General features: G+C 40.1%; 1 protein-coding gene across 39 annotated transcripts in view; it reads right to left on the bottom strand.

The window, feature by feature from the left end:
- LRRFIP2 (LRR binding FLII interacting protein 2) overlaps nucleotides 1-16,244 on the bottom strand; it is a 42,995-nt gene extending 26,751 nt beyond the window's left edge. For 6 of the 39 annotated variants that reach the window (XM_033165281.1, XM_033165292.1, XM_033165294.1 and 3 more), the window contains exons 1-12: nucleotides 16,064-16,243; nucleotides 15,712-15,798; nucleotides 13,421-13,471; nucleotides 9,183-9,236; nucleotides 9,034-9,078; nucleotides 8,404-8,472; nucleotides 7,200-7,262; nucleotides 5,563-5,637; nucleotides 5,111-5,158; nucleotides 4,986-5,030; nucleotides 1,127-1,174; nucleotides 966-1,022 (exon numbers count right to left, since the gene is read on the bottom strand). In XM_033165281.1, coding sequence (XP_033021172.1) covers nucleotides 966-1,022; nucleotides 1,127-1,174; nucleotides 4,986-5,030; nucleotides 5,111-5,158; nucleotides 5,563-5,637; nucleotides 7,200-7,262; nucleotides 8,404-8,472; nucleotides 9,034-9,078; nucleotides 9,183-9,236; nucleotides 13,421-13,471; nucleotides 15,712-15,798; nucleotides 16,064-16,153 — 732 coding nt within the window. In that variant the 5' untranslated portion in view covers nucleotides 16,154-16,243. Of the gene's footprint in view, nucleotides 1-965; nucleotides 1,023-1,126; nucleotides 1,175-4,985; nucleotides 5,031-5,110; nucleotides 5,159-5,562; nucleotides 5,638-7,199; nucleotides 7,263-8,403; nucleotides 8,473-9,033; nucleotides 9,079-9,182; nucleotides 9,237-13,420; nucleotides 13,472-15,711; nucleotides 15,799-16,063 lie in introns of all 39 variants that reach the window. The other 33 variants (XM_033165282.1, XM_033165287.1, XM_033165301.1 and 30 more) reach the window with 24 other exon arrangements.
- Between the last annotated feature and the right edge of the window lie 9,754 nt (nucleotides 16,245-25,998).

The following is a 25,998-nucleotide window of genomic DNA, read 5'->3' as shown; positions in this document are numbered from 1 at the left end:
GGGAACCACTGGCCATTGAGCCTGCTAAGATCCACCCCATTTTGGCCATGCCACAGCCACCTGTACTACACTTGACATCATATATTACATCAGTTGTGGGGCAGGTAAGTTATAAGATGGGGGGTGGTTTGCAGGCACATGCTGATTGTCAGGGCTTCAAAAGTACAGCCCAGAGCTTTCTGCAAGCATCAACAATCGGCTGTTTGTCAGTGACTGAAGACAGTTCAGCATCAGCAACTATCAGCTGATTTTTGGGGCCTTCAAAGTACAGTCTAGAAAATAAGCTTGGGTCAGATTCACTAAGCCAAACTTTGAATCCATTTCTCTGCAAAGAGTAGCATTCCCCCCTCTGTAGATTTCAGAAGGGGTGTCTCCATGTAAGTCTGATCAGTAGGTACAACAGCCGCTTCAAATTTTGACATCAATCACCTGACATTATGTCAAAGGTGGTGGTCCCACTCAACTGTCAAAGCTGGCCTACAGAGGAGAGGGCCTGGCAGGATCTAATTTCTTATTCCTGCCCTACACTGAAAAAGGGACAGTGCTGAAAAGCTGAAATGCTCTTTCTGGTCACCATAGATCTAGCAAACAGACTCAAGAACTAAGAGGATACAGGTAAGAAGAAGACATGGTAGGCTGTGTCTGCTTCAACAATTGTACTGAAACACATGCTCCCCCCCCATAGCATTATGGTAATTAAGATAGGCATCCTGCTGAGGTATATGAATTTTTCATATTCCACATTCAAAGACATAATATACAGAACTAAATAACAACATAAAATCACTGAATGACAGCCAAAAAAAAGATTATATTTCTGATTAACCTTTTAATATATTGCTTCTGTTGAGTCAGTTAAACTCCACAACCCATACATTTATGAGTAAGGTGATTCACACAAATGGTTAAAGAGAAGAGCATTAGTTAAAGTTGAAAAACTTGAATGCGTGCAGAAAACAGCTCACCACTGGACTACTTCGAGCTGAACTTGCTCTTGAAGAGTAACAACTGTATTCTGAAGGCTAAAAACAAGGTTGCAAAGGGAAGGAAAATACTTGGTTTTTCAGCTACTTATCTTCACAGAAAAGTATTTTGTAAAAACCAAAAGAAAGCCCTGCAGACTTACTGTACGATAACTATATGGGTTATAGAATCCATCACCACTTAACGATGCCTAAAGAACAGAGAAAATAGTGTTTGTATTTACAGTATTGCAGAATCATGAAGAGTATTTATGTGGCTTGTAAGCATTGCTGCTATGCAGACAAACATCACCATTAGCAGAAGTACACATGCTTCCTTCACTAAAAACTGTATTTTTCTGAAGCACAGTGTTATTAAATTCTAACCCTGCAGGCACATTTAAAATACTGCTTGGAATATTTACTATATGGTAGCAATAATATTCCCATGTTCTTTGACATATACAATGGAATAGGTTACAGTATTTCAACTTCCATTTTTCAAGGGCTCTTGCCAGCCCAAAGCTATAAAGTTCTAAGCACTGCAAACATAGGAATTGGTTGTTTTAAGCAAGAAATCTAGCCATGTGGTTGAGTTTTTATTCCAGTTATGCCACCTTCAGGGATGCAATTGTTCTAACCTAACCCACCATTGTAAAACAGCACAAATACCTAAAGCATCCACTGAAAACCTCTGAAGATTCTGCAGCCAAAAGCAGCTTTTTCTAGAAAGTTTGTGAATTTAATACACGAGCTCAAGCACTAGCAATTTGTTTATTTTCCATGCAATGCTAACAAGTTTACCAATAACCCGAAGCTTGTCTGATTTTTAAGAAGCAGAAACACTGTAGATTTCATGCCACATTGCAGAAAAATAGCAATAAGGTTTGATCTTTTCTTCTGTGGTTCCTTCACAACCGTAGGCAACTCTCAACTTACATGGAGTTAGGTTCCAGAGATAGCACATAAAGCCAAAACACATTGGGTTCAATGGCAGATAGGACTGCCAAAGTCTTTTCCCCTGGGTGCCTGTCTCCTTTCTGCCCCTTTTATTTTTATTTTTTGCCACATGCATAAAGCTAAATGTGCACAAGTTAAATGCACACAAGTTGCAAGTTACCTGTACTAGTCTTTAAATGAGAGGAATATTCCTCATTACAATCAGCGCAGCTTAATTTTCTCTATCACCTTCCTATTATCTTCAGTTTACTACTTGCCTCCAGAAAGGCAGGCAGTACAGCAGAGGTTTTATACTCCAGAATTCCATGACCAATGTCACTGCTTGTTTTAAGCAATATACTCCACGTGGTTTAGATGCAGCCACATGGAGCAAGTGGGTGTAAGTTGACAGAAGCAAATTTTCTGGCAATGATTTGCAGAAATACATTTTTCAGCATATCGCACCCACTTAAGTCAACTACCTTAGACCATACAAGATTTTTCCCAGTTGTTTGCGCCTCTCCTTTCTTCATCATCCTGTTTCTCATGTTGCACATTTTTATTACTTTCCCTACTCCTCTGGCAGCAACCAGGTACACAAGTGAAGCATTTTCCATTCATTTTCATCCCCAGGAAGCCATCACTTCTTACATTTATGAATAACAGGTTTCCTTTAGAGGCACTGGAGAGGTCCAGCTGAAAAAACTTTTGGCAATTCTGCTAGTTGTATAATATTTTTATCAGATACTTATTTTTCAGTCTATTTTCTCCTCTCTCTCTTTTTGGTTACCCTGCATTCCTAACTCTTAATCCTGAAACTTACTGGCGAGCTTTACAGTCCTCGGTCTTTTGACCTTATCCATACAGTTTCTCAAAGGCCTGTGTGAAGGATATTAACCTGACTGATCTTGAGTTTCAGCTCAAAAGCAGGATTGATGCTGACAATTATCCATAGCAGACAGAATGTTAGTAAATGCTCCACGTAACAGCAGATAATTACTAGGGAAGGGTTGTTCACTGTTTCAGCCACAATATATTTTAGTGTTTTTCCAAAACATACATTGAACCTTCTAAAATAAATTCTTGGTGGATAGAACTCTTTGCTTTGTACTTTGTAAGATACAAAATTTCACTTTGTTTTAATACAATGTCCAGGATTGATGTCTATGTCATGGTTGTCTAGAGTTAACTTTTTTGATGATCCCAAATGAACTGAAGTGGCTGGTATACAGGTGAAACTCGAAAAATTTGAATATTGTGGAAAAGTTCATTTATTTCAGTAATTCAACTGAAAAGGTGAAACTAATATTTGAGATAGACTCATGACATGCAAAGCGAGATATGTCAAGCCTTTATTTGTTATAATTGTGATGATTATGGCATACAGCTGATGAAAATCCCCAAATTCACGATCTCAGAAAATTAGAATATTAAATGAAATCAACAAAACAAGGATTGCAAATAGAACAATATTGGACCTCTGAAAAGTAGAAGCATGCATATGTACTCAGTACTTGGTTTAGGCCCCTTTTGCATCAATTACTGCCTCAATGCGGTGTGGCATGGATGCTATCAGCCTGTGGCACTACTGAGGATGCTTCAATAGCACCTTCAGCTCTTCTGCATTGCTCAGTCTCATACCTCTCATCTTTCTCTTGCCAATGCCCCATAGATTCTCTATGGGGTTCAGGTCAGGCGTGTTTGTTGGCCAATCAAGCACAGTAATCCCATGGGCATTGAACCAGGTTTTGGTACTTTTGGCAGTGTGGGTGGGTGCCAAGTCCTGCTGGAAAATGAATCCCCATAAAGCTCGTCTGTGGAAGGAAGCATGAAGTGCTCCAAAATCTCCTGGTAGACAGCTGCGTTGACCCTGGACTTAATGAAGCACAGTGAACCAACACCAGCAGATGACATGGCTCCCCAAATCAACACAGACTGTGGAAACTTCACACTGGACTTCAATCATCTGGCATTGTGTGCCTCCCCATTCTTCCTCCAGACTCTGGGTCCTTGGTTTTCAAATGAGATGCAAAAGTTGCTCTCGTCAGAAGAGGACTTGGGACCACTGAACAACAGACCAGTTGTTTTTTTCTTTAGCCCAGGTAAGATGCTTCTGACGTTGTTTCTTCTTCAGGAGCAGCTTGACAAGAGGAATATGACATTTGAAGCCCATCTCCAGGATCCGTCTGTGTGTGGTGGCCCTTGATGCACTAACTCCAGCCTCAGTCCACTCCTTGTGAAAGTCCCCAACACGTTTGAATGGTCTTTTCCTGACAATCCTCTCCAGGCTGCGGTCATCCCTGCTGCTTGTGCACCTTTTACTTCCACACTTTTCCCTTCCGCATAACTTTCCATTAATGTGCTTTGATACAGCACTTTGGGAACACCCAACTTCTTCTGCAATTACCTTTTAAGACTTTCCCTCCTTATGGAGGGTCTCAATGATGGTTTTCTGCACAACTGTCAGGTCAGCAGCCTTTCCCATGGTTGTGATTCCTACTGAAGCAGACTGAGAGACCATTTAAAGGCTCAAGATTGAGTAGCTACTGCAACCTTTTCACAATATTCTAATTTTCTGAGATTGTGAATTTGGGGTTTTTATCAGCTGTACGCCATAATCATCACAATTATAACAAAGGCTTGACATCTCGCTTTGCATGTCATGAGTCTATTTCATATATTAGTTTCACCTTTTAAGTTGAATTACTGAAATAAATGAACTTTTCCACGATTTTCTAATTTTTCCAGTTTGACCCGTATATGCACTGATCATAGCTGAGACCTCTGTGTATTTGCAGGACTACTATTATGTACAATTTGCCACTGACATAAAAGCATGATCTGAGATTTGAAAACCTACACTGCACACAAGCTTTCCCTTCCTTCAATATGATTTTCAGATATTCTCCAGATGGGTGGAGTATAAATAATAAATATTATTATTATTATTATTATTATTATTATTATTATTATTATTCTTGCATGCTTAACCTAATGTTTTCTGGAATAGAACACACAATGTTTTCTAGCCAAAGTACCCACAGAATGCAAGCTTAAGACAACCATGCAGATCTGCATACGAACCAAACTGGCACTTCTTATCAAACCAGTGTTTACATCTGGAGACACCTATAGAGGAGAGCATTGTTTTTAGATTTACAGAACCTTATAATTCCTAAATGTAGACTATTCTATCACACACTACTAACCCTGTAATTCTTAGTTGTTGCCAAAGGATCACTGTATAGAGAAGATGACTGTGACAAAAATAAGACATTGTATTACATTTAATACCATACAAATGAAACATATTGTTCATAAAATGCATGTTAGTATTTTCATAAAGTGACAACATAAAGTGAAAGGGGATTCAAAACTAGCAGGATGTCATCAGACCCAACACTCCGTTAGTCTCCACTTAATTCAACCACCTAGCATTACTTCTAACTCATAATTTGATTCTCATAGCAGTAATGTATGTAAAACAAAAGAGAGCAGTTGATTTGGAAATCACATGAGTCCTCAAAATTGAGTTGTTAATCCAAACACCAAAAATCAAGCAAGGCTTTTCTGTTAGATTAGAGCATGGCAGCTAACATTGCAATGACTCTTGTCTAAATAAGATTGTTTAGTAAAATAAAATAAAATAAGTCACACAAACCCGAGGATGGTAGGTAGAAAGTGGTTTGCTATGCCTAAGGCTGCTGTAGTTTCGTTGGTCATGGTAAAATCCACTCTGTCAAAAATATATTACAAAGTTGCAAAAAGTATTCAAACTCAAACATGCAAGGAAAGATTGATGTTTACTGTAGTATTCAAGTCATATGACAAGTTGTGGTGCTCTGAAGCACCAATATATACTGAATTTTGCATGAGCAAGCAGTTGTTTATATATCAATGTGCTCTATGTCACACAATGATCCTCATACTGTACACAGTTTTTAGGGCCAGATGCCTTTACCAAATCAAAGCAGCTAAATGTTTATATTGAACTGTTCTATTATTATTCCTTTTTTAAAAGAGTTTACAGGAATGGTATCCACTGGTCTCCCTTCCAGAAAAGTTAGGCATCTGACAGAAAAATGGAGAAGCTGGCAATTTCCCCTTCCCCTAATGCTCAATCACCATATCTCCCTAAATCTGTTCTGGAGGGGTTTGGGAACTTGTCAAAAACTGCCTCCCTCTTCATTTGCTGATGGACGTCTTATTTTTTTAAATTATTATTAAATTTCTATTCTGCCCTTCATTCAAGGATCACAGAGCAGTTTGTAACTATAGGTTTTTGTTTGTTTGTTTCTATATTGCAAACAAAAACAGTACCCAGTTTAAAAGGTCATAGACTGTTTAAATAGCCAAAGGCCTTGGGAGAAGAGGAATATTTCTGCTTTACACCTAAAGGTATGTTATAAAGGGAGCAGGAGAGCCTCCCTGAGAAGAGCATTCCATAAACAGGAAGCCACTGCAGAAAAGGCCCATTTTTGTGTTGCCATCCTCTGGACCTCTCACGATGATGATCACACTAAACCACGATTTAGTACAATGCATGAATGTAGCCGGAAAGCACTGAAAACATAATTTAATTTAGAATGAAAGTAGAACTACTTATTGCAAGGTTCTTATAAGACTAAATAGCAACTTATGCCTGCTCCATGAGAAGCCAAGCTTTATAATCAGTGACCATCCATAAAACAAGTTGTCCTAAAAGTCTACAAACGTGTTTGTCCCAAAAGTCTACAAACTTGTCCTAAAAGTCTACAAACTTAAATGCTCTCAAACTGTGTACAAAGGTTTTCTAGAAATCCAGACATTTAAACTGTTTTGCAATAATTCATTTAAGTGGTTTCATATGTTTACTTCAATTCAAATATCTAACCATATATAGGCTGTTCCTCAATGGAATCTGAAGCACTCATTACTGGGGGGCTTAACAGATTCCTGTGCCCACTGAGAACAGATACAGAACTAGAAACAAAACTTTACTTTCATGAGGGCAACATGAAGGTCAATAATTCAAAACATTTCAGAAAAACCTCAAACAGAAAAAAATCCAAGTGGAGAGAAATTAACTTAGTAGGTAAACTTCTTTACCATTCCCGATGTCAACCACCCTGTCACTTCTGACTTTTCATGCTTCCATTGCATAATGCTGGAAAAAGAGTCTGCACAGTGAGCAATATCTCTTTTTAACTTAGATGAAGTACCTTATGCAACCAATAAACCAAATATATGTGGGGGAATATTGTAGAGAGAAACCATGAAGAGGTAAAATTATAGCAATCCCTAATTGAAAACACTAACCAAAAGATCTTTATTAGAGCTAGAAGACTTCTTCGCACCATAAGAGTCTCCATGAGCATGGCTCTGTTGAGTAAAGATTTAGAAAGTTACCATCAAGGAGCGGTAGTATCCACAGAAACAATTCTAAACCACCATGTGATAGTTCAAAAACAATGTAAAATTAAACTTTATTAACCATTGATCTATCCAATGAGAAAAAAGAAAAGGAAATTGAACAAAATGGTTTGGCAGAAACAGCAGATAGATTAGACTTGTACTCTGCAACATACTGAATTTACTTATTTTACTATTTTTGCACTGCTCAGAACTTTGCTTTGACATGCATTTACATGATTCACCACAGGGTGTAAACACAGAAATCACAGATGACATTAGTTTTCATTCTTTTTAATGATATGCAGAAAGTCACTGGCAGAAGTGATACAAGTTTGAAAACAAACGCAAGAAATGAAACAAAAGAACCTCTCACAAATACAAACCATTAAGCGTAATTAAAATTAGTAGGCAGAGATAAAGATATGTTCCTACTTCTATTATCCCTCACACTCTGCTATTTTACAGATGTTCTATACATAATGCAATTTGCAATATGCCTCCAAAAATGTGGTGAAATTTAGACAAAAATATGTGGTTTTGTGTAACACTGGCTTTAAGCTAGTGGAAGTACTACTACTTGCAAAGGGCTCTCTGGAATAGTATGGGAAATGTCATGGAGGGCTGCAATTGGTAGAAGAATTGCAAAAATGGGGTGTCTTGCCCTGTACAAATGGAAGTGTTTCACCTAGCCTAAAGCCATCTTACGTTTTTGTCTCCCATTTCTCTTGCCTTCGCCCAGGGCTCACTTAAATGCTCAAGTTAAATGTCATGAACTTCAAAGTTCAAATATTTTATTAAAACTGAAATATTGAAGGGGGGGTGCTCCAACATTGTACTAGGGTTTTCCCTTCTCTGCTCCCCTCCCTTCCCCCCTGCAGTTCCCAGCAACCTCTTCATGTCATCTGGAAGGTTGGGGTCCTCCGAAAGTGATTGGGGTGAGGGCCTTCAGGGAGAGTCAAGGAAGGGGGAGATTTGTTTGTGACAACAGAAGTCCACTGCACAAATGACTGGCAACAATCAGGTAACATCCTTTGCCACCAGTATTCCTCCTCAGTATGCACAAAGTACTATGTGAACAAACCATAGCATGCTCATCAATACTACGCACCACAAGATCTCTTCGCCTGGAAGTACTTGCTCTGCTCCTGTGTGACCCAGTGGCATCCAAGGAGGTGCTCTTAAGAACCAAATTATAAAAGAAAGTTTGTGTGCAGTTTTCTTTCCTTAGCTATTAATAACTTAGTCATTTAACATTGACTGTATTAATTTTAAACTGACAAAAAGGAAACATTTGTTCAACTTTGACATTTATGTTCTAACCCTTAGAATACTAGCATTCAGTGTTCTTCTGACCAAAGGATTCAGGTTCTGTTCCCATCCAGAGTTACAAATCTATAGGGATACAGATCCAATGTTGAGTTTATGATGACAACCCAGGTAGGCACAAATGCAGATATAACACTTCACCACATTTAAAGCAAGTTACCTTGATTGAAGAATCCACTGAAATCAATGGGCTTAAGTTAGTCATGACTAATGCAAGTCCTTCCATTTCAATGGGTCTACTCAGACTATGACTTAGTAAGATACCACCAGTTATCTTTGCAGCTTTAAAATATTCTGTATCAATTCCATAAAAATTAAAATTTTGGTTGAAATGATAAATCAAATAAACAATCTGCATGAGCATAAAAAAATCCGTTATGAACTTGACTGAAGGCAAAATATGAGTACTAACCCTGTGGCTACCAGTAGTTCGAGTGGACACCAAGTCATCAGCACCCTAATTACAAAATTAAATAAAAAATGAAGTGCTACATTTAAAAATGAACAAAAATGAAAAAAGAAAGGAAGGAAGAAAAACAGATATGATAGGTTAGTACAAACCAGGTATGACCGCCGGCTGGACCTGTGTGAATCCCTAGCCTTCTCTGAATCTTCCTAAGAAAGGAAACACCAGATGATGTTACTTAAGAAAAGGAGGAAAAGAAAGAACAAAAACAACACAGCTAAAAAAAAATATCCACAAAAATTACTCAGAAATAGAAGAAAGTACTGATCTACTGTTCACATCAGACAGATACCTATTCTTTCATGTAAACATCATAGGAGCTTGTCGTAATTTTCAATGTGTTATTAGTTCACCTAAATATCTAAGATTATTGAATAAATTACAGTAACAAAACAGTTATCATTAGGGTTGCAACCAGATCTTTTTTTAATATAAAAACTATGCATGTAAATATTTATGAAGCAAAAAATTTAATTTGTTTATAGAGGGTGTACATGTAAGTCACACCAGACATCTTGGAAGAGGTATTCTTCTAAGACACAGCTTTCCAAACTGTGTGTCGCGATATGTTAGTGCGTCGGCTGCAGTGTTTAGGTGCATCACCCAAATGCTCTCTGCACTCCCAGGGCTGGAAAGAAGGGGTTAGTTTAACCTTCAGTTTGCTAGTTACAGGTAGGTAGCTGTGTTGGTCTGCCATAGTCAAAACAAAATATAAAATCAAAAATCAAAAAATCCTTCCAGTAGCACCTTAACAGACCAACTACCGTATTTTTCGCTCCATAGGACGCACTGGACCATAGGGCGCACCTCATTTTTAGAGGAGGAAACAAGAAAAAAAATATTTTTCTGGTTTTCCTCCTCTAAAAGCCCTGTTTTGTTTTGTTTTGCTTTTTTTTGAGGATCAGCTAAAAGTTTTGCAGCTTTTTTGCAAAGGGAAAAGCCCTTTTTTAAGGATCAGCTAAAAGTTTTGCAGCTTTTTTTGCAAAGGGAAAAGCCCTGGGGGGTTTTTTTGGGGGGGGGTTGAGGATCAGCTAAAGGTTTTGCAGCTTTTTTTTGCAAAGGGGGAAAAGCAAAGCTCCTTTTGCAAAGGGGGAAAAGCAAAGAGGAAAAGCCCCATTTTTATGGGGTTTAACTCACATTTCTGAAAAATCTTAAGGAAAGGGAGCCTTTCTACTGTTGCCAGACAGATAATCTAATCAGCCAGTCACATGTCCTGGGGGAAAAAACAACCTCCCTCTGCAGCACATTCAACAAAGGAGGGCGGGGCTGAAAGGGAGCCGGGACTTATCTCTCTCCCAATCTCTTGCTGATCAGCTGCTGAGCGGGGTCCTTTCAACACTCCCTTTTCTCTTTGTAAATTAAATAGCACAATCTGCTTTTGGCCCCTGGGCAATTCAGCTCCAGGGACCACCATTCGCTCCATAAGACGCACAGGTATTTCCCCTTACTTTTTAGGAGGAAAAAAGTGCGTCTTATGGAGCGAAAAATACGGTAAGTTTGTTCTTGGTACGAGCTTTTGTGTGCATGCACACTTACTGTGTCATGAAATGATGCATATCTAAAAAGTGTGTCACCAACATAAAAAGTTTGGAAAGCTCTGTTCTAAGAGAATGGAAATATTATTTAAGATTGTGTATGCCGTTTGTGTAGGCACCGGTTTTAATATTTTTTATAAAGCTTTGTTGTCCAATTCTCAATCCCATTTTTAGCCGTTAAAAAACCAATTAATCCAACTGATTTATCCATAAAGTGATTTAATCCAACTTGCATGATAGTCTTAATTGCTGGTGTGCAATAGTCACCTACGCAACTAGAAAAGGTGAACATACACTTTGCACAGGTAGGTAGCCGTGTTGGTCTGCTGTAGTCGAAAAAAAATAAAAAAAAAATCTTCAGATGAAGAAGTGTGCATGCACACGAAAGCTCATACCGATAACAAACTTAGTTGGTCTCTAAGGTGCTACTGAAAGGAATTTTTAAAATTTTGTTTCATATACTTTGCACATTTGGCAGTCTGCAGTTAACCAGGAGATGGGCCTCTCCATATGTTGTTGGATTCAATCTTCCAAGCCAACATAGTCAATGGTTGCGACTATAGTTCAAAAACATCTGGAACACTCACCATCCCTTCAGTAAGCCATTGCAAGTACTCCACCATTTCCCATAGAGAAATAACTGAAGACTGCTTTTTTGCACAATAATAATGTGTTTATTTTTTTACATTTTTATCTGGCTAATTCTCCAAAGATATTGGGGTAGTGTCCATGGTTCTCCATCCATTCACCCCCCTCCCCTTTTATCACCAACCCATTGTGATATAGGTTGCATTGACATAGTGTGACCGGCTTAAGGTCACCTGGTGAGTGAGAATTTGAACCTGGGTCTCCACAGTCCTAGTTAGTGTTAACTTAGAAGTGTAGTGCAATAGTTATTATATAAAAGTATATAATACATGCATCAACAAGATTGTATGGTTGTTCAACAGCAATAAAAGCAAGATTCACAATCACAGCAACAACATTGCTCAATTCAAAAAACTACAAATATAATGTGCCAAAAACAGATTTCTATACCACTATAACAGCAGAAGAGACACCACAAGACACATTCTATCAGTGGATTAGTTTTAAAAACCCTCTAACTGGTTATAGGGAAAATTAGACTTAAAAAAAATTAAGCCTCTAATTTTTTTCAGTGTGTATGCTTATACAGATACATACCAGCTTTCCCCCATAATAGGACAACGAAACAAGTGTCTTCTTAGTGCACTTATTACATGATAATGGTAGCGGTTCTGAACTTAATATCATTTAGCCTTTATAAAGACTTTCTCTTTCAGATTAATACTTAAATAGCTTCTGTAGATATCTATGCACTACTTTATTTTGGGACACAGGAACAGCCAAAAATGTTTGTATGTTACATATTTGCAAACACTTTTGACCAGTGAAGAGCAACAAGTATTACTGACAGATATTTGCCATCTACATGGAGAAAATAACTTACAATTAGAAGTTCAAAATGCAACACGGTACAATTTGGAAAACAATATGAATTGAGAGTGATAGTAAGGGGAAAGCTTATCTATGCCCATACTGTACTTGTTCAGGAGATTTCCCAACCCCCAACAAAGACTGTTTAGGGTGCTGGACACTGAGTGCAGGACACAGAATTTTTTTTTGCACAAGAGGTCTTTGGCCTGCACAATCTTTGGATCTAAACCATAATATCCAGACAAATGGATTTTGTATTTCAGGTACTGAGAATATGTGTTTCTCAAAAAAAAAAAAAAAAATCATTCTAAGTTTAGCTCAGTCGGTAGAGCATGAGACTCTTAATCTCATGGCCGTGGTTTTGAGCCCCTTCTTAGGCAAAAAGATTCCTGCATTGCAGAGGCTTGGACTAGCTGACCTTCGTGGTCCCTTGTAACTCTACAATTCTACTTATTGATAAATTTTGGGAAGAATCCTCAAATGAAGAAAGGCCAAGGAAATGCTGGGACCTCATTGTCTTGTATTAATTCACATGAAATAGACAGTGTTGTTAGTGATATGAAGTTATTTCCCTTAGGTTTCCATTTATTCTAAGGTTACCAGATTTTTTTCAATGAATCTGGGGACACTTTTCAACTTCAATGGATTTTGTATGGGGACTGATTTGCAAATCCAGGGACTGTCCCTGGGAAATGGGGACATCTGGTAACCTTAATTCATTCAGTACTGGAATGATAAAAATAACTAAGGACACAACCAAGCCAAAGTTAAATACCGTATATACCCGAGTATAAGCCGACCCGAATATAAACCGAGGCACCTAATTTTCCTACAAAAACCTGGGAAAGCTTATTGACTCGAGTATAAGCCGGTTCACCTTTGCCGCTGTGGAGGAGGAGGAGGAACGAGCAGCCCGAAAGCAGCCCTTTGGGCTGCTCCTTCCTCTTCTTCCTTTGCCAAGTTTGCATTTATGCAAGCAGTTCAGGAATGGAACAAACTGCCTAGGGAGAGTAAAGAACCGCCATTCTTGTACACTTAAGGAGTGGTTGACTGGGGAGAGCGGGTGGCGGCACGAGCGGAGAGAAAGGGCTTCTTTCTCGCCACCCCCACCGCGTGCCTCACTCGAGTATAAGCCGAGGGCAGCTTTTTTAGCACAAAAAATGTGCTGAAAAACTAGGCTTATACTCAAGTATATATGGTATGTGTAAATCCCACAGTTGGGAGACACGTCATTTAGATACTTGAATTTCACACACTGTACAAAATATTAGTAAATAAACACACCAATCATGTTAGTTTTCCAAGTGCAAAATACCACACAACAGGCAATCCTGGCCTACCATCCACCTTTGGATATGTCCCCATTTTCTATCATAAGAACGTCGAGAAAGCTACAAAAAGGTAAAGATCATCTTATTTCTTTGCAAGAATAAACAATTTCCAAAAAGAAAATTTGCTTTCCCGAAGAGTTTGCTTTAAAAAAAATAAAGTGTAATCAAAATTCAAATATGAAAATGCTCTCTTTAAAACGTGTGTTGCATTTTCTCATTTCACCTCTACAGCTATATCAAGTACTATTCACAAACTAATATTACTTCCATTTAAATGCACATCAGGAAAAGCCAAAGGCAGTATGATTGAATTTCTTGTCAAATACATTAGCAATGATCCATCTATAACAATTAAGGTCTCAGAACTACATACAGTGGACGCTCAGGTTGCAAACACTCGGGTTGCGATTTAGTGCTTCTGCGCATGCGCGAGTGGTGAAACCCGGAAGTAACCTGTTCCGGTACGTCCAGGTTCGGCGCATTCGTATCCCGCAGTGAGCGCAACCCGAGGTATCACTATACATCATATACGAACGTATCATTACATGTGTTTTCTTTTGTTTCTACCTTAACTGTTTATTTTATTTATATTTTGGATTTTTAAAAATATCTCTCTTTTTCGCATTTGTCTTTTACTGACAATGTTATATATATTTCTTTTTTATAGAATGCTTACAGGTTCTACTTACAATCAAGCAGAATAGAATAGAATAGAATAGAGCTTAAAAACACCAAAGAAACCCTGAATCAGGGCCTAACTTTTATTCTACCCATGGTCGTTTTGCATAGTTTCTATCTACAGGTAAATGTGATGGTAGAATAGTCACTATTTTCACCCAAGATTCTTTAAAATCACTGATGTAATTAATTATACTGTAATCAATTATCTTAAGAAACACTGCCTACACTTCACATGTTTCTTCACTCAAGTTCTGAAAGCTTATTACACAAAAGTATTTGCAACCGAGGACTCTGTTGTCTTTTTGGTGTCTACTGAATACACTCCTCTTCCAACAAGTGTTATAAGTAGAGACCTTTCTCTATAAATCACATTAGATTTACTGAAAAGTACCAGTATCTGTTGCAATAAAAGTTCCCTTTGAAATCATTTTACATTAAGTTTTTCAAGTTGAAGACAGTAAAAATGTTTAGGGGCAATATTTATTAAAGATTTTTGCATATGTGTGCAGGTTTCCCCATTTTGCCAAATTATAACTGAAATTAAAACTGTTCACTATCCATTATTCATCCAGAGTCACTTTCATTCACTAAGAATACATTTTGCAATTTATCTGAAGAAATCTGGCCTCACTCCAAGCATATGCCATGATACAGTGCTGAATACAGAAGTATAAAAATATTTTAAAATCATCTGAGGTAGGAACAAATATAGACAATTGTAGAAGTTAGCCAAACCAAACCAAAAACAAAAATTGCAGTTGATGGCCACATTCCCTTTTCTCTTTCTAACTCGGTGCCTGGAAAACTGGCAAGTGTAACAAGCTGCGTGACTGATAATTACACAACAAATTTTATTCTTAAATGTAAAGATTCTGAAACCTAAAACAGAACTCTTTAGTTTCCCACAGTATTATGAAGTCAGACATATGGCAGATGGCTGTATGATGAAAACCTGGCCAAAATAAAGGAATGCCTCTGCCTGAATTTTGCTGATTCCATATGCCCACTGCAGTACTGTATCACATCCTAGGCCCCAGCCTGCAAAATGGGGGAAAGAAGAGCCTGAACTGTCTTCTGCTCATGGAAAATTTGAGTTCAAAGCAGCTTGACTTTGCCACTTTTCTTGCTATTCTGCAACAGCATAACTCCCAAGAATTTAAGAGACTCAACATTGTTTCAGTTTTGACAGAAACACAATCCTATTTTTTGAAAGATGATCCTAGCTGCTTAGAGGCTTGTTGCAAGTCTGGTTTATGTGTTAAGTTTTCCAACTCCTAGGCAATAGTTGTCGATATTCCTAGTCCATCGAAAACCTTTCTTTGTATAAACCCAAGTAGTACTCAGACACCAAATTTCATGCTCACTGGGCATTGAGTCTGACACATATACAACATCTTATGTTTTCTTTTACAAGTGCAATACAACTTTAATATTCAAGCTGAGCTTGAGGTCTGAATGGTGTTCTACCAACTGAAAAGAAAATCACCCCAGCTTTCAGAGTGATGCTCAAGATGTGTAACAATGTCAAAGTAAGGGATTAGTTAATGTTATTTACTCTGATACACTGTTCTGAATTTAAGATTACCAGAATTTTGTTCTACATTTAACTGCTCCATTACCTCTTTCTGTTGTCGTTCCAATTCTCTCATGCGTATATCCCTTGCTTCTGCTCGTGCTGCACGTTTGGCTGCAAGCCGTGCTTCTGCCTGTTAAATTGAAAGAAATTTCATTTAAAAATGAAGTAGTCAAATTTGATTCAATAATACTTTTATTAAATGTGAGCAGACTACATTTTAAGTGACTAATGGTCCAAGATATCATTATCAAAATAATATACTTGATACAGAACTGCAAACACAGTTTAAGAAATAACTTTACAACAATGAACATAAGGTGTGCCTACTAAGCAAAATGTGAATATGTGAATTCTTGTTTTGAAGATGCTTACAGTAAGATAGCAGTTTTACTAACCTCTCTAGCAATATGACCCAAAGCCTCATCTTCTGCAGAAAACCTATCTTTCACAGGAGTTCTTTTCCTTCCTGATCCAGGAGTTCCCATGATTAAATATGCTCTCAGTAATTTTCTTGCAAGATTTGGTTAGATCCAAGTGCTCAGATCTGAAATAAAGTGAAAAGATTATAAGGATCAATGTTTAAAATACATACATACTTTCATACCTTGAAATTACTTGCCAATAATTAGTTTATTCTGCTTATTGGTAGTAATCATAGAAAAATGAGGTTGGGAGAATCACTACAATGTTTCACAATCTTATTTTCATGACAAGAACTGACTTGATTTTGTGAATGGATTGGCTGCATTCACTTTGTAATACTTAGGTTTTCTAAAATGAAGAAAAATCAAGAGATATATGGGGTGCTGTGGAAAAAAAAATCAAGAGATTTGGACAATTCTCTTCTTCACTAGCAGACACTCAATATTTTACTTATCTAGCCCAATGTCATTTCTCTGCCTGACCCAATTCCTCCTCCATAAATATTTTCTTAATTTTTGAACTTATTAATCACAATTTTCTGCCTTTTTTGCTTCGATGTCTGAGACTAAATGTTGTCACATTTAAACTGTCCTAAATCACACTGAATTCAATATTTATTTCAAGTCTGCAAGCCTAAAATATACGTGATATGGAACAAATAACATTTGCCATGTTCCAAAGAAAGCAAACAAATAGCAACATGGAAATTTCTTTGAAACAACTGTGTTCTAGGCTATGTGTTGTGCTCAGATGAGAAACTGTTCAATGATTAAAATTACCATTGCTTTTTAATTAAGCTGTAGCAGAAATTAAATAAAGCTTAACAATATTTTGTACTATAATGCTCTAGAGTTCACTGGGAAACAACAAAACTAAAAATGTTTGTTTTTGAAGCACACCTACTGATACAAGGGGGCATACCTACTGACCTACTGATGGAAGAAAAGCATTACTAGTCTTGACATCAGAACCAATATTTCCAATATATGACACATTCAGGGCAGTATCCCATCTCTCACCATGTTCTTCCATCCCCCTCATGAATACCCTGCTCCAAATGAACACTTTTGTCCCTCTGCTACCCCCTCCTGCTTAACTGCAGGAGCACATTTCTAATTTTAAAGTATTACTTAATTACTTGTTAACAACTAATTAATTAATACTTATTACCGTTATATACCACCTTTATCTACCAAGGATCTCAAGGTGGTTACATGGCTCTCCTCCTTCCCATTTCATCCTCACAACCACACTGTGAGGCAGGTTAGCCTAAGAAAGATATTAAGGACAGCTCCTAGTGAATTAGGCTGCAATCCTAATCCCATTTACCTGGGAATAAACCTCATCTTCAAGGATAGACCCACATACAGCATGCTGTAGTAATCTGGGAAACTTTACTGAGAAATGGTTACTGAAACCAAGCTAGCCTGGTTGAGAGATGGTTGTAGGTGGCAAAGGCTGTCGCTACTTGAGCCACCAGTGGCAAGTTAGACTCAAGGAACACCACTCAGAATAGGCCTACACACCTGCTCCTTCAAGAGAAGTGCTATTCCATCCAGAACAGGCCACCTCCCTAATTCCCAGACATTAGAAACTAAAGACACACAGCTTCGGTTTCCTGGCCCTCACCCAGCCCTTCACTGCCTCTGGACACCATTCCAGCATTTGCACAGCCACTCCTGACTCAGATAGATAGAGAGACTGAGCCGGGTATCATTTGCATATTGGCTGACACTGTACTCCAGATGACGTCCCCTCAGTCACGTCATACAGATGTTAATTGGTATAGGAGGCAATGCATTGAGGACAGGTGGTTTCCTTAGCCATGGTTGGCACACAGGACTCATCATAATAATCACAAAAATAATAGCATCTGACAAAGTCTGTATTTCTGGCATACAATAACAATGACATTTTTTTTATTTATATGCCACCCATCTGACTGGGTTGCCCTAGCCAAGCTGGGCAGCTCCCAACAAAATATTTATTGAAGATAAAATCAAATATCTAGGTTGCCACTTCTTCCACCTTTAATACTGCTATGACCCACAGAGTCATTACTGATGTCTTAGCTGTATGAGATCATAACACAAATGCTATCTCATAGCACAAAACAATTGTTTTATCGACTTCTTCAGACACAAAGCATCTATTATTTGTGGGAAGGGAAAGATGAGAATGAAAGTAAGAGATCAATAGCAGTCAAACTACGGTTTGCATGAAACACCAGGATCAAACTCTGCAAGCTCATGCAAAATGTATCTTAACCCAGAGGGTTTCTACTTTTTTTATTCCACAGCTCCCTTAACCAACTACATTCTTTCTGCGGCACCCTTGTGGGGCTCAGGAGCCCAGTTATGTCACCCCTTGCCAGTAGAGCCGGAAGCCTCTCACCCTTGTTTGAACACCCTCCCTAGTGGAGTGTTCCCTCAGCCTTCTCTCTGCTCCCCTCTCCTTGGGAGTCCTCTGGGCAGCCTCAACTGCCGCCCCTGATCTCTGAGCTGCCCACCCCCCGCCCCAGAGAGGTTCCTCCTCACACTGCCCCACAGAGGAAACCCCCCTTGTCCAGCCCCAGAGGCACCTGGGGAGCTTGTAGCCAGGGCTGCTGCAACGAACAGCTGTGCAAGCCTTTGGAAAGCAGAGACGCGAGAAGGCATCAGAGGAAGGGAAGAAAGGAGGAACAGTGGACAGTGCTGCCCATGGCACCCCAGGGTACCAAGACATGCTGGTTGGAAACCACCGTCTTAACCATTCAGATACTGAGGCAAATTATGCTGTCTCAAACTAGCAGCAGGACATCACTACTTGCAAGGGACAGGAGTGTGTAAGCCCAAGGCTCGTTCACATCTGAACACATGGCTTCTACAAATTAGCACATAAATCAAATATATCAACTCAGTTTCGTGTTTTTCCTCAACTTCAGCTTCCAAACATGCTTCCTTTGTGAAGATCTTCTAATCACCCACAGGCAGAGAGCAATACTTTAGGACACATCACTCTCAACCTCATCTAGTACCATCTGCTCTGATGCCTGAGCCTGTGCCAACAGAATGTGTATCAAGTGCATGCAACACATTGAAGTATCTTGGTTAAGAATGTACTATAAATATACAAGACATAACTTTGCTTTTTTTAAAGCCACACATGGTCTTTAAAATCCACCTAGACAGGAATAAAGTGATATAGTACGTGCAGCTTCTCCTTCAAAGAAGCTTGGGACCAAATTATGTTACCATACAGCTACACGTAACACTAATTCAACACAGTCCTGTCCTTTGAAAAGTTTCCTCTGCCAAAGGGCCAGAACTGAACCAATGTTGCATGCCACTGTAAATGCAGTTTGGGCTTTAAACAGCATAACCAAAATATGATGATTGCAATGTTAGAAACAGTTTTTAAAATAAATTACTACAACAAGAATAGGGTCGATCCTAAAAATATGCCTCCTGAGTGTCAAATGTCAGGGTAAAGAGATGCATCTTCAGCCTATGACTAAAACTGTCTAATGATGGTGCTAGTCACACCTCTGCGGGAAGGGAATTCCACAACATAGAATGTCCTTTCCCAAGCTACCATGTCCCATCTTTTGAAGATGGTGGAACTTCAAAAAGCCCTCTACTTATTATCTCAATACCTGAGAGGGTCTGTACAGAAGGTGGCCTTTTAGGTATTTGAGGCCTAAGTGGTTTAGGGCTGTAAACACTAATGTGAGCACCTTAAACTGGGTCCAAATTCACTTGCAATGACGGATTTCTATGTAAGATCATGAGATCAGCTGCCTTTGGCCCTCCCTCAACTGTCATTTACCTGATGACTGTTATAAAAACTAGCCTGCTTTGTTCCTTCTTCCCCTTTTTAGATTATAAACTGAGAGCTAGGACTGTCTCGTTGCTGACCTTGTAAGTCATGCTGGAAACCTTTTTTTGAATAAAGACTGGGGCAGAAAATAAAAAGGTAAAAGAAATAAACAGGCACTACCCAGAATAGTATCAGCCAGCAGGGAACAGCCACTCAGCTTCCAATTTTAAAAAAAGATATATAATATCTGGGTCCTCAGGCAGGTGGCTTTAGGGAAGAAAAGTCTAACTAAAAACATTATTTACACAACAGATTTTCACAGCAGTGAGATATATCAACAAGTGAGTCAGACCACTAGTCCATCTAGTCAAGAGGGGGGGAACCTTTTCCAACCAAAGAATCACATTCCATCAGAGATAACCTTTTAGGGGCTGCATGCCAAGGGTGGGCTGTGCTAGAGGCAAAAGCAGATGAGACAATTAATGTGGCTCTTTTTTCTATAGGCTACATTCCAGCCATACAAAAGCAGTTTCTACATCTCCACCCCAATCGCTCCAACCCCCAAGCTTTATCACAATTCAAGAACACATTCCAGTCAGGCAAACACACTCAAGGAGGGCGTGTAATGGGACTGGTGAGAGTTGTAGGGGGGAATCCCAAGGGCCATATAGAGGTGGGCTGCATTTGGGGCCCAGCCTGAGCATCCCTATCCCCAATACAGCTCAATATTATCTGCTCTGTTTAGCAGTGACTCTCCAAATCCTGGTATTTCCCAACCCTGGTACTTTTTAAGAGGAGATGACAGGAGCTGTACTTGGGACGTTAAGTTTGCAATGCATACTGTCTACCACTGAAATAAGAATGCTGCAAAATGTTTGGAAATTCAGAAAGATTACTGAATAATAAAAAAATCTGATGTTTGGCTGATTAACATTCTTTGGCTTTTTAAATATATTTATGGGAGGGTTATTGATTTGCTTTTGTTTTGTTTTGTATTTTCATTTTATATTCTTCTGCTGTGAACCATCCTGAGATCTTTGGATGAAGAGCGGTATACAAATTTAAATTAAATAATTAATGATAATGATGATAATGGAAAGAAAAAGGGGGGAAAACACAAAAGCACCTCTGTATTGATACCAATAATATATAAATAGGCTATAAACTTGTTGCCTATATCTGGTTTCGCCTGCCTCCAATGTTTCCCTCTGCCAGAATGGATGAATGCTGAGATGTTTGTGAAACATCTAGTTTCTCTAGATAAATTAGAATGTTGATGTAACTTACATAAGGGAAAGATCAATAGATATGGAGATAGCTTTAGAGAGCAAGTATTTCCACTGCTGTAGCATTTTCATTCTTGTAACATTTATTTCCTTTCTTGGTGCAATGTAATGAGCTGTTAATTAATTTTAAACTCCTAGAAGTGGAACAGCTAAACCTTTTTGGCCTTAGGACCACACTGATGGTTGACTAACTCTCTAAAGACTGCATGTCAGTGATGGGCATATTCAGAATGATCAATGCACACTTCCCATCCCACACTCACATACACAGACAGGTAGGTACACATTCAGAGTGCAGTAACATACAGAGGAAAGAGCATTTCCCCGCTTTCCATCACAACACTGAACTAAGAGAGGAAGTTCTCTTTCCTCCACATACCTTGTAAAGGAGTGCCTTCTCTCTCTGGTGCAGTGTCACTGCAACAAGGACTTCGAGCTCAGAGCTCAGAAAACAGGAAGCTGAGCTCCAAAGGATTCTTGCAACAGCACAGCACCAGAGGGAGAAAAAGCTCCTTTGCAAAGCAGATTGAAGCAGAAGCATCCAATATTTTTAGGGCTGGAAGCCCCACTGTATACCAGTGAAATAGGAGCAGAAAGGGGCACAGAGCTGAAGGAAGAAGGGAACAAAGGGAAAGTCCTCACAATACTTGAGAAAAGGGGAGAAAACTCAATGGCACTTCAGAGGGAGGAGGCATAGGCCAATAAGCCTGAAAAGGCAATGGGACAGAATGAATTTTATGTACCAATTTTACTAACCAGTCAAATCTTTGGTTAGTTACAATTGATTACAGAACCATATATATTCCTAATCCAAAGTGTTGCACCACATCTCTTCTTCTACCCAACTGAACAAAGTTTGATTGGCATATAATGGGGGGGGCTATTGTTATGCCAATTATGAACAATATGGCTAGTTGGCAAATGAACGGCCATGAGCTCAATGGCTAGTGCTCCAGGCTGCCTTTTCACCAGGCCAAGGTCTAGGCCAGCTGCAATTCTCCCACCCCCAAGGACACAATCTAAAGCAGGCATGTCCAAAGTCCGTTTTGGGGGCCTAATCCGGCCTGCTGGTCAATTTAATCTGGCCCCTGTGGCAGTGTATGTCCTGGGGTAAAATCCTAAAAAAATCTCAACAACTTGGGGGTAAAATTGTAAAGCTCAATAACTTCAATCCTAAAATAAGCTCAATGACTTTGGTCAGCTCTCACGCATGTTCACTTCATCAAATCTGGCCCTCTTTGAAAAAAGTTTGGACACCCCGATCTAAAGTCACTGTAGTACTTATAGTAATGGAAGGTAGTCTCTACATTACCAGAGGCCAGGTCTCTATATTCTGCTCCACCCTCCCAGCTGCAGGGCTGTAAATTTTAATTCTAAACTTTCACTAGGCCTTTTAACTCTCTCCTGCAGCATCTATGAAGGCCATTAATAATACAACTTTAAAGCTCCAACATTTCTAGCTATTGGTCTTACATGCCACTGACACAATGCAGGGGTGGCCTTAAGCTTTAACCAAGTTCTCATCTGGGTCACTGCTGTTGCACCCGGCTCTGCCCACTCTGCCTAACATTAAAAAGGCATGCAGGTAGAGGTGAGAAATAATAAGTAAGAAGTGCACAGCCAGATGAACTTTCATCCAAGTGCAAAAAGTCAGGGGTGTGAGAAGGGATTAAATAGCCACAATGGCCCAATGAGAACTGGTGAACTGGCTGCCCCAAAGCAATATTTTGTGCCATAGGAATGGAATCAGCAACTGAATTGTCTATTATAAGATAACTTGGGCATCCTTCTATGTAATAAGATGGGTTAGAAATCAATTAAGTGACAAAATAGCCACATAATACAAGTTAAAATGCCAAACCTTTAGAGTTTGGCAGAAAAACGTAACTTCTATGCCTCCTGATTATTAGTATTATTTTTTTACCATATAACAAAAATGAACATATACATCTTGCATTCTGTGGTACATTAAATGAATATTCTCAAAGTCTAGTCATAGTCCACCATTACAGACATTGCTTTTCATTCTATAACTTACTGAAATATTTTTAAATAACCATAGCACCAAGATTAGTTTCTTGGGCTTCTTCCTGAATCATAGGCATGTAACAGTAGCATAGCATCCTGTTACAGTACTTTGTATACACTAACTAGAGAAAAAGTCATAATGAAAATCAAATCATTTGCTTGCAGTGCTGCCAAAGATTGTTCTACAACTGGAAACTACCACAACTCCAGTCATCTTGCATGACTCACAATGAGCTGACTCAATATGCTCAGAAGTTCTTGACTTTAGAACACTCTGTGACTTAAAGAGAAAAAAATTCAGTCTCCGTGTTATCTCAAGTCTCATTAGATAAGAAAAATACCACCACCTATTTCAGTAAGTTTGTATTTACATCATGAATTTCATTTAAATATCATACAGCTGAAGTTACTGGAACTATCTGTGGAATTATTCTGAACCAGACAGAAAGTATTGCTCCTGAGGAAAACTTCCCAAGCATTTTTTCAAAAAGTGGAACTATAATTAATACACAGACTGAGAACCAGAAGAGTGATGTATTTGGTATCTGAAGTGTTTTTGATTGTTGGAAACGCTTCAAACCAATTTCTGCACACTAACGGAGCCCGGCACACTTCCTCTGCGCGTACCTGCTGAAGCGCTTTTCCTTGATGCCGTCTCCTGTGCTATTCAGCAGAGTTATCTTCTCTTATCTTCTCTCACGCAACGGGGTGTGTGCATGCCAGCATATTACAGACAACAGAGTCCGGCTTCTTTCTAATCTAGAAGTTTTATTTTACAAGGCATAAATCTACATTCCTGGAGAGACGCAAGCCATGTTGGTGGCTTCTCCCTTCTCTCCGTTCTCCGGACAACAGAAACAGAAAGTATCACATTACACAGTACAACAGTACACAGAGCATCCGGTGACGCTCTTCCTCCTGTGGGTGGGACAATCTGGTTGAGCTTGTTAACTCTAAAAGCTCCAAACCTCTACACCCCCTCTTGTCCCGCACACAGGGGCGTTGTAAGCTTGCAGCTTACCTCACACAAACCCTCACAGAACTCCCCATGACATTGGAAGCTCAGGGGCGTCGTGAACCCAACCTTTGGTTCACCTGACCAGGACAGTACTTCAGCTTCTCCAAGCCGGTCTGAACGCACACGTCTCGAAAGAGAACGTCTAGGTGTTTGGGTCTGGCCTTGACTTGTCCAGACTCTGCCGCCAACAAACAGAGTTGGTTGTCCTCCCAAACCATCACGGGCAGGCAACTCTGAACGCAGATCACTTGGACCAAACACCTATTGAACTCCAGTTCCCTGCAAAGCACTGACAACGCACTGTACCTGGCTTCTGCGCGAGAACGAGCAATGATGCTCTGGCACCGGGACTTCAGCCCGCCTAGAGCTCCTCCACACTGTACAACCATTTCAGACACAGATTTCCTGTCCTCGGAATTTGCCCAACCGCCGTCGCACCAGCGCGTGAGCTGGGGCTCACCGGTAGCTGACAACTCCGGGCAAAACTCCTTAGTCTCCTGCAAACTCTGGAGCACTCTCACCATGCCATTCCAGGCATGCACGCTGGGATTTGCAGCCACCTTGCTGAACAGATCCACAGCAACTGCTATGTCAGGTTTGCTCAACCATGGAGGAAACAACAGCCTCCCAGGAGCTGACCTAAACACCTCGGGGCTCTCGAACTCAGAGCGTTCCCCGGTCTGACTGTCCTCACCTAGACACGTCTCCATGGGTGTTCTGACACTAGCACATTCAGACACTCTGCACTTCTTCAACAACTGCACTACCTTGCCAGTCTGATTGAGCAAGACACTACCGTCTTCGACTCTGTCTACCTGCACACCTAGGTAAACACCAACAGGGCTTAGGTTCCTGAGCTGGAAAGACTGACCAAGCTCCTCTGCGAACCGTTGCACCTGTCCCCTGGACTCCACCAGGTAAAGCATGTCCGCACTGGACTGCAGAACTAGCTCCTGTTCTGGGCTTACTCCTGCCAGAAACAGGCAGCTATCAGCACAACTCTGGCTGACACCTAGCTTTCTCAAAGCTTCTTGCACGCCTGAGGACCAATCTCTGGCTGACTCCTTCAAGCCAGTGATTGCCTCGTGCAAACTCCACACCTGATTTGGCCCGTTGTCCTCGAACCCTGGCGGAGGTACCTCGTACCTCTCCTCATCCAGGTCGGAATCCAAACAGGCATCCAAACCAAAGTGGCTTGCCTCAAAGCTGCTTTGAGTTGCGACCGCTAACAGCATGCACGTGGTTTCGCTTCTGAGAGAGGGCGCGTCCAGTACCTCGTAACAATGGACCCCCTCCTCCCGAGTGAAACCTCTGGCTACTGACCTAGCCTCGCACTGCAACTCGCCAGTTGCTGCCGTCTTGAGTCTGCACACCCAACGACCTTCTGACAGCGTCGTGGTTGTGCACACACCCAAAGACCTCATTGAGCTTACCTGCTCTACCATGGCATCCTGCCATTTCTGGGCCTCACCTTGAGATACCCATTGAACCTTCACAAGGCTCTCCGGTTCACACTGAACCAAACAAGCACTCACGCTAGTGGCCGTGAACCTTTCGGGCAGAATCCCTTCAGTGGATCGTGCAGACTGCTGTGATACCACTTCAGGTTCTCCCTCTGCTCCAGTTGCACTGGACTCCACCTGCACGTCCGTGACGTCAGGCATCTCACCTACAGACTTGCTGCGCCTGTGCATCCTAACTGAACCACCCAAGGATGACGTTGGCGCGCCTTTGGGCTCCTGCTTCACTGCCAAAGAACCCTGCTCTTGCTCCGGGA

The sequence above is a fragment of the Lacerta agilis genome, chromosome 12 (genome assembly GCF_009819535.1).
Source record: "Lacerta agilis isolate rLacAgi1 chromosome 12, rLacAgi1.pri, whole genome shotgun sequence".
NCBI classification, from domain to species: Eukaryota; Metazoa; Chordata; class Lepidosauria; order Squamata; family Lacertidae; genus Lacerta; species Lacerta agilis.
The sequence above is the reverse complement of the archived record's forward strand: the minus strand, read 5'-3'. Positions and strand labels throughout refer to the sequence as shown.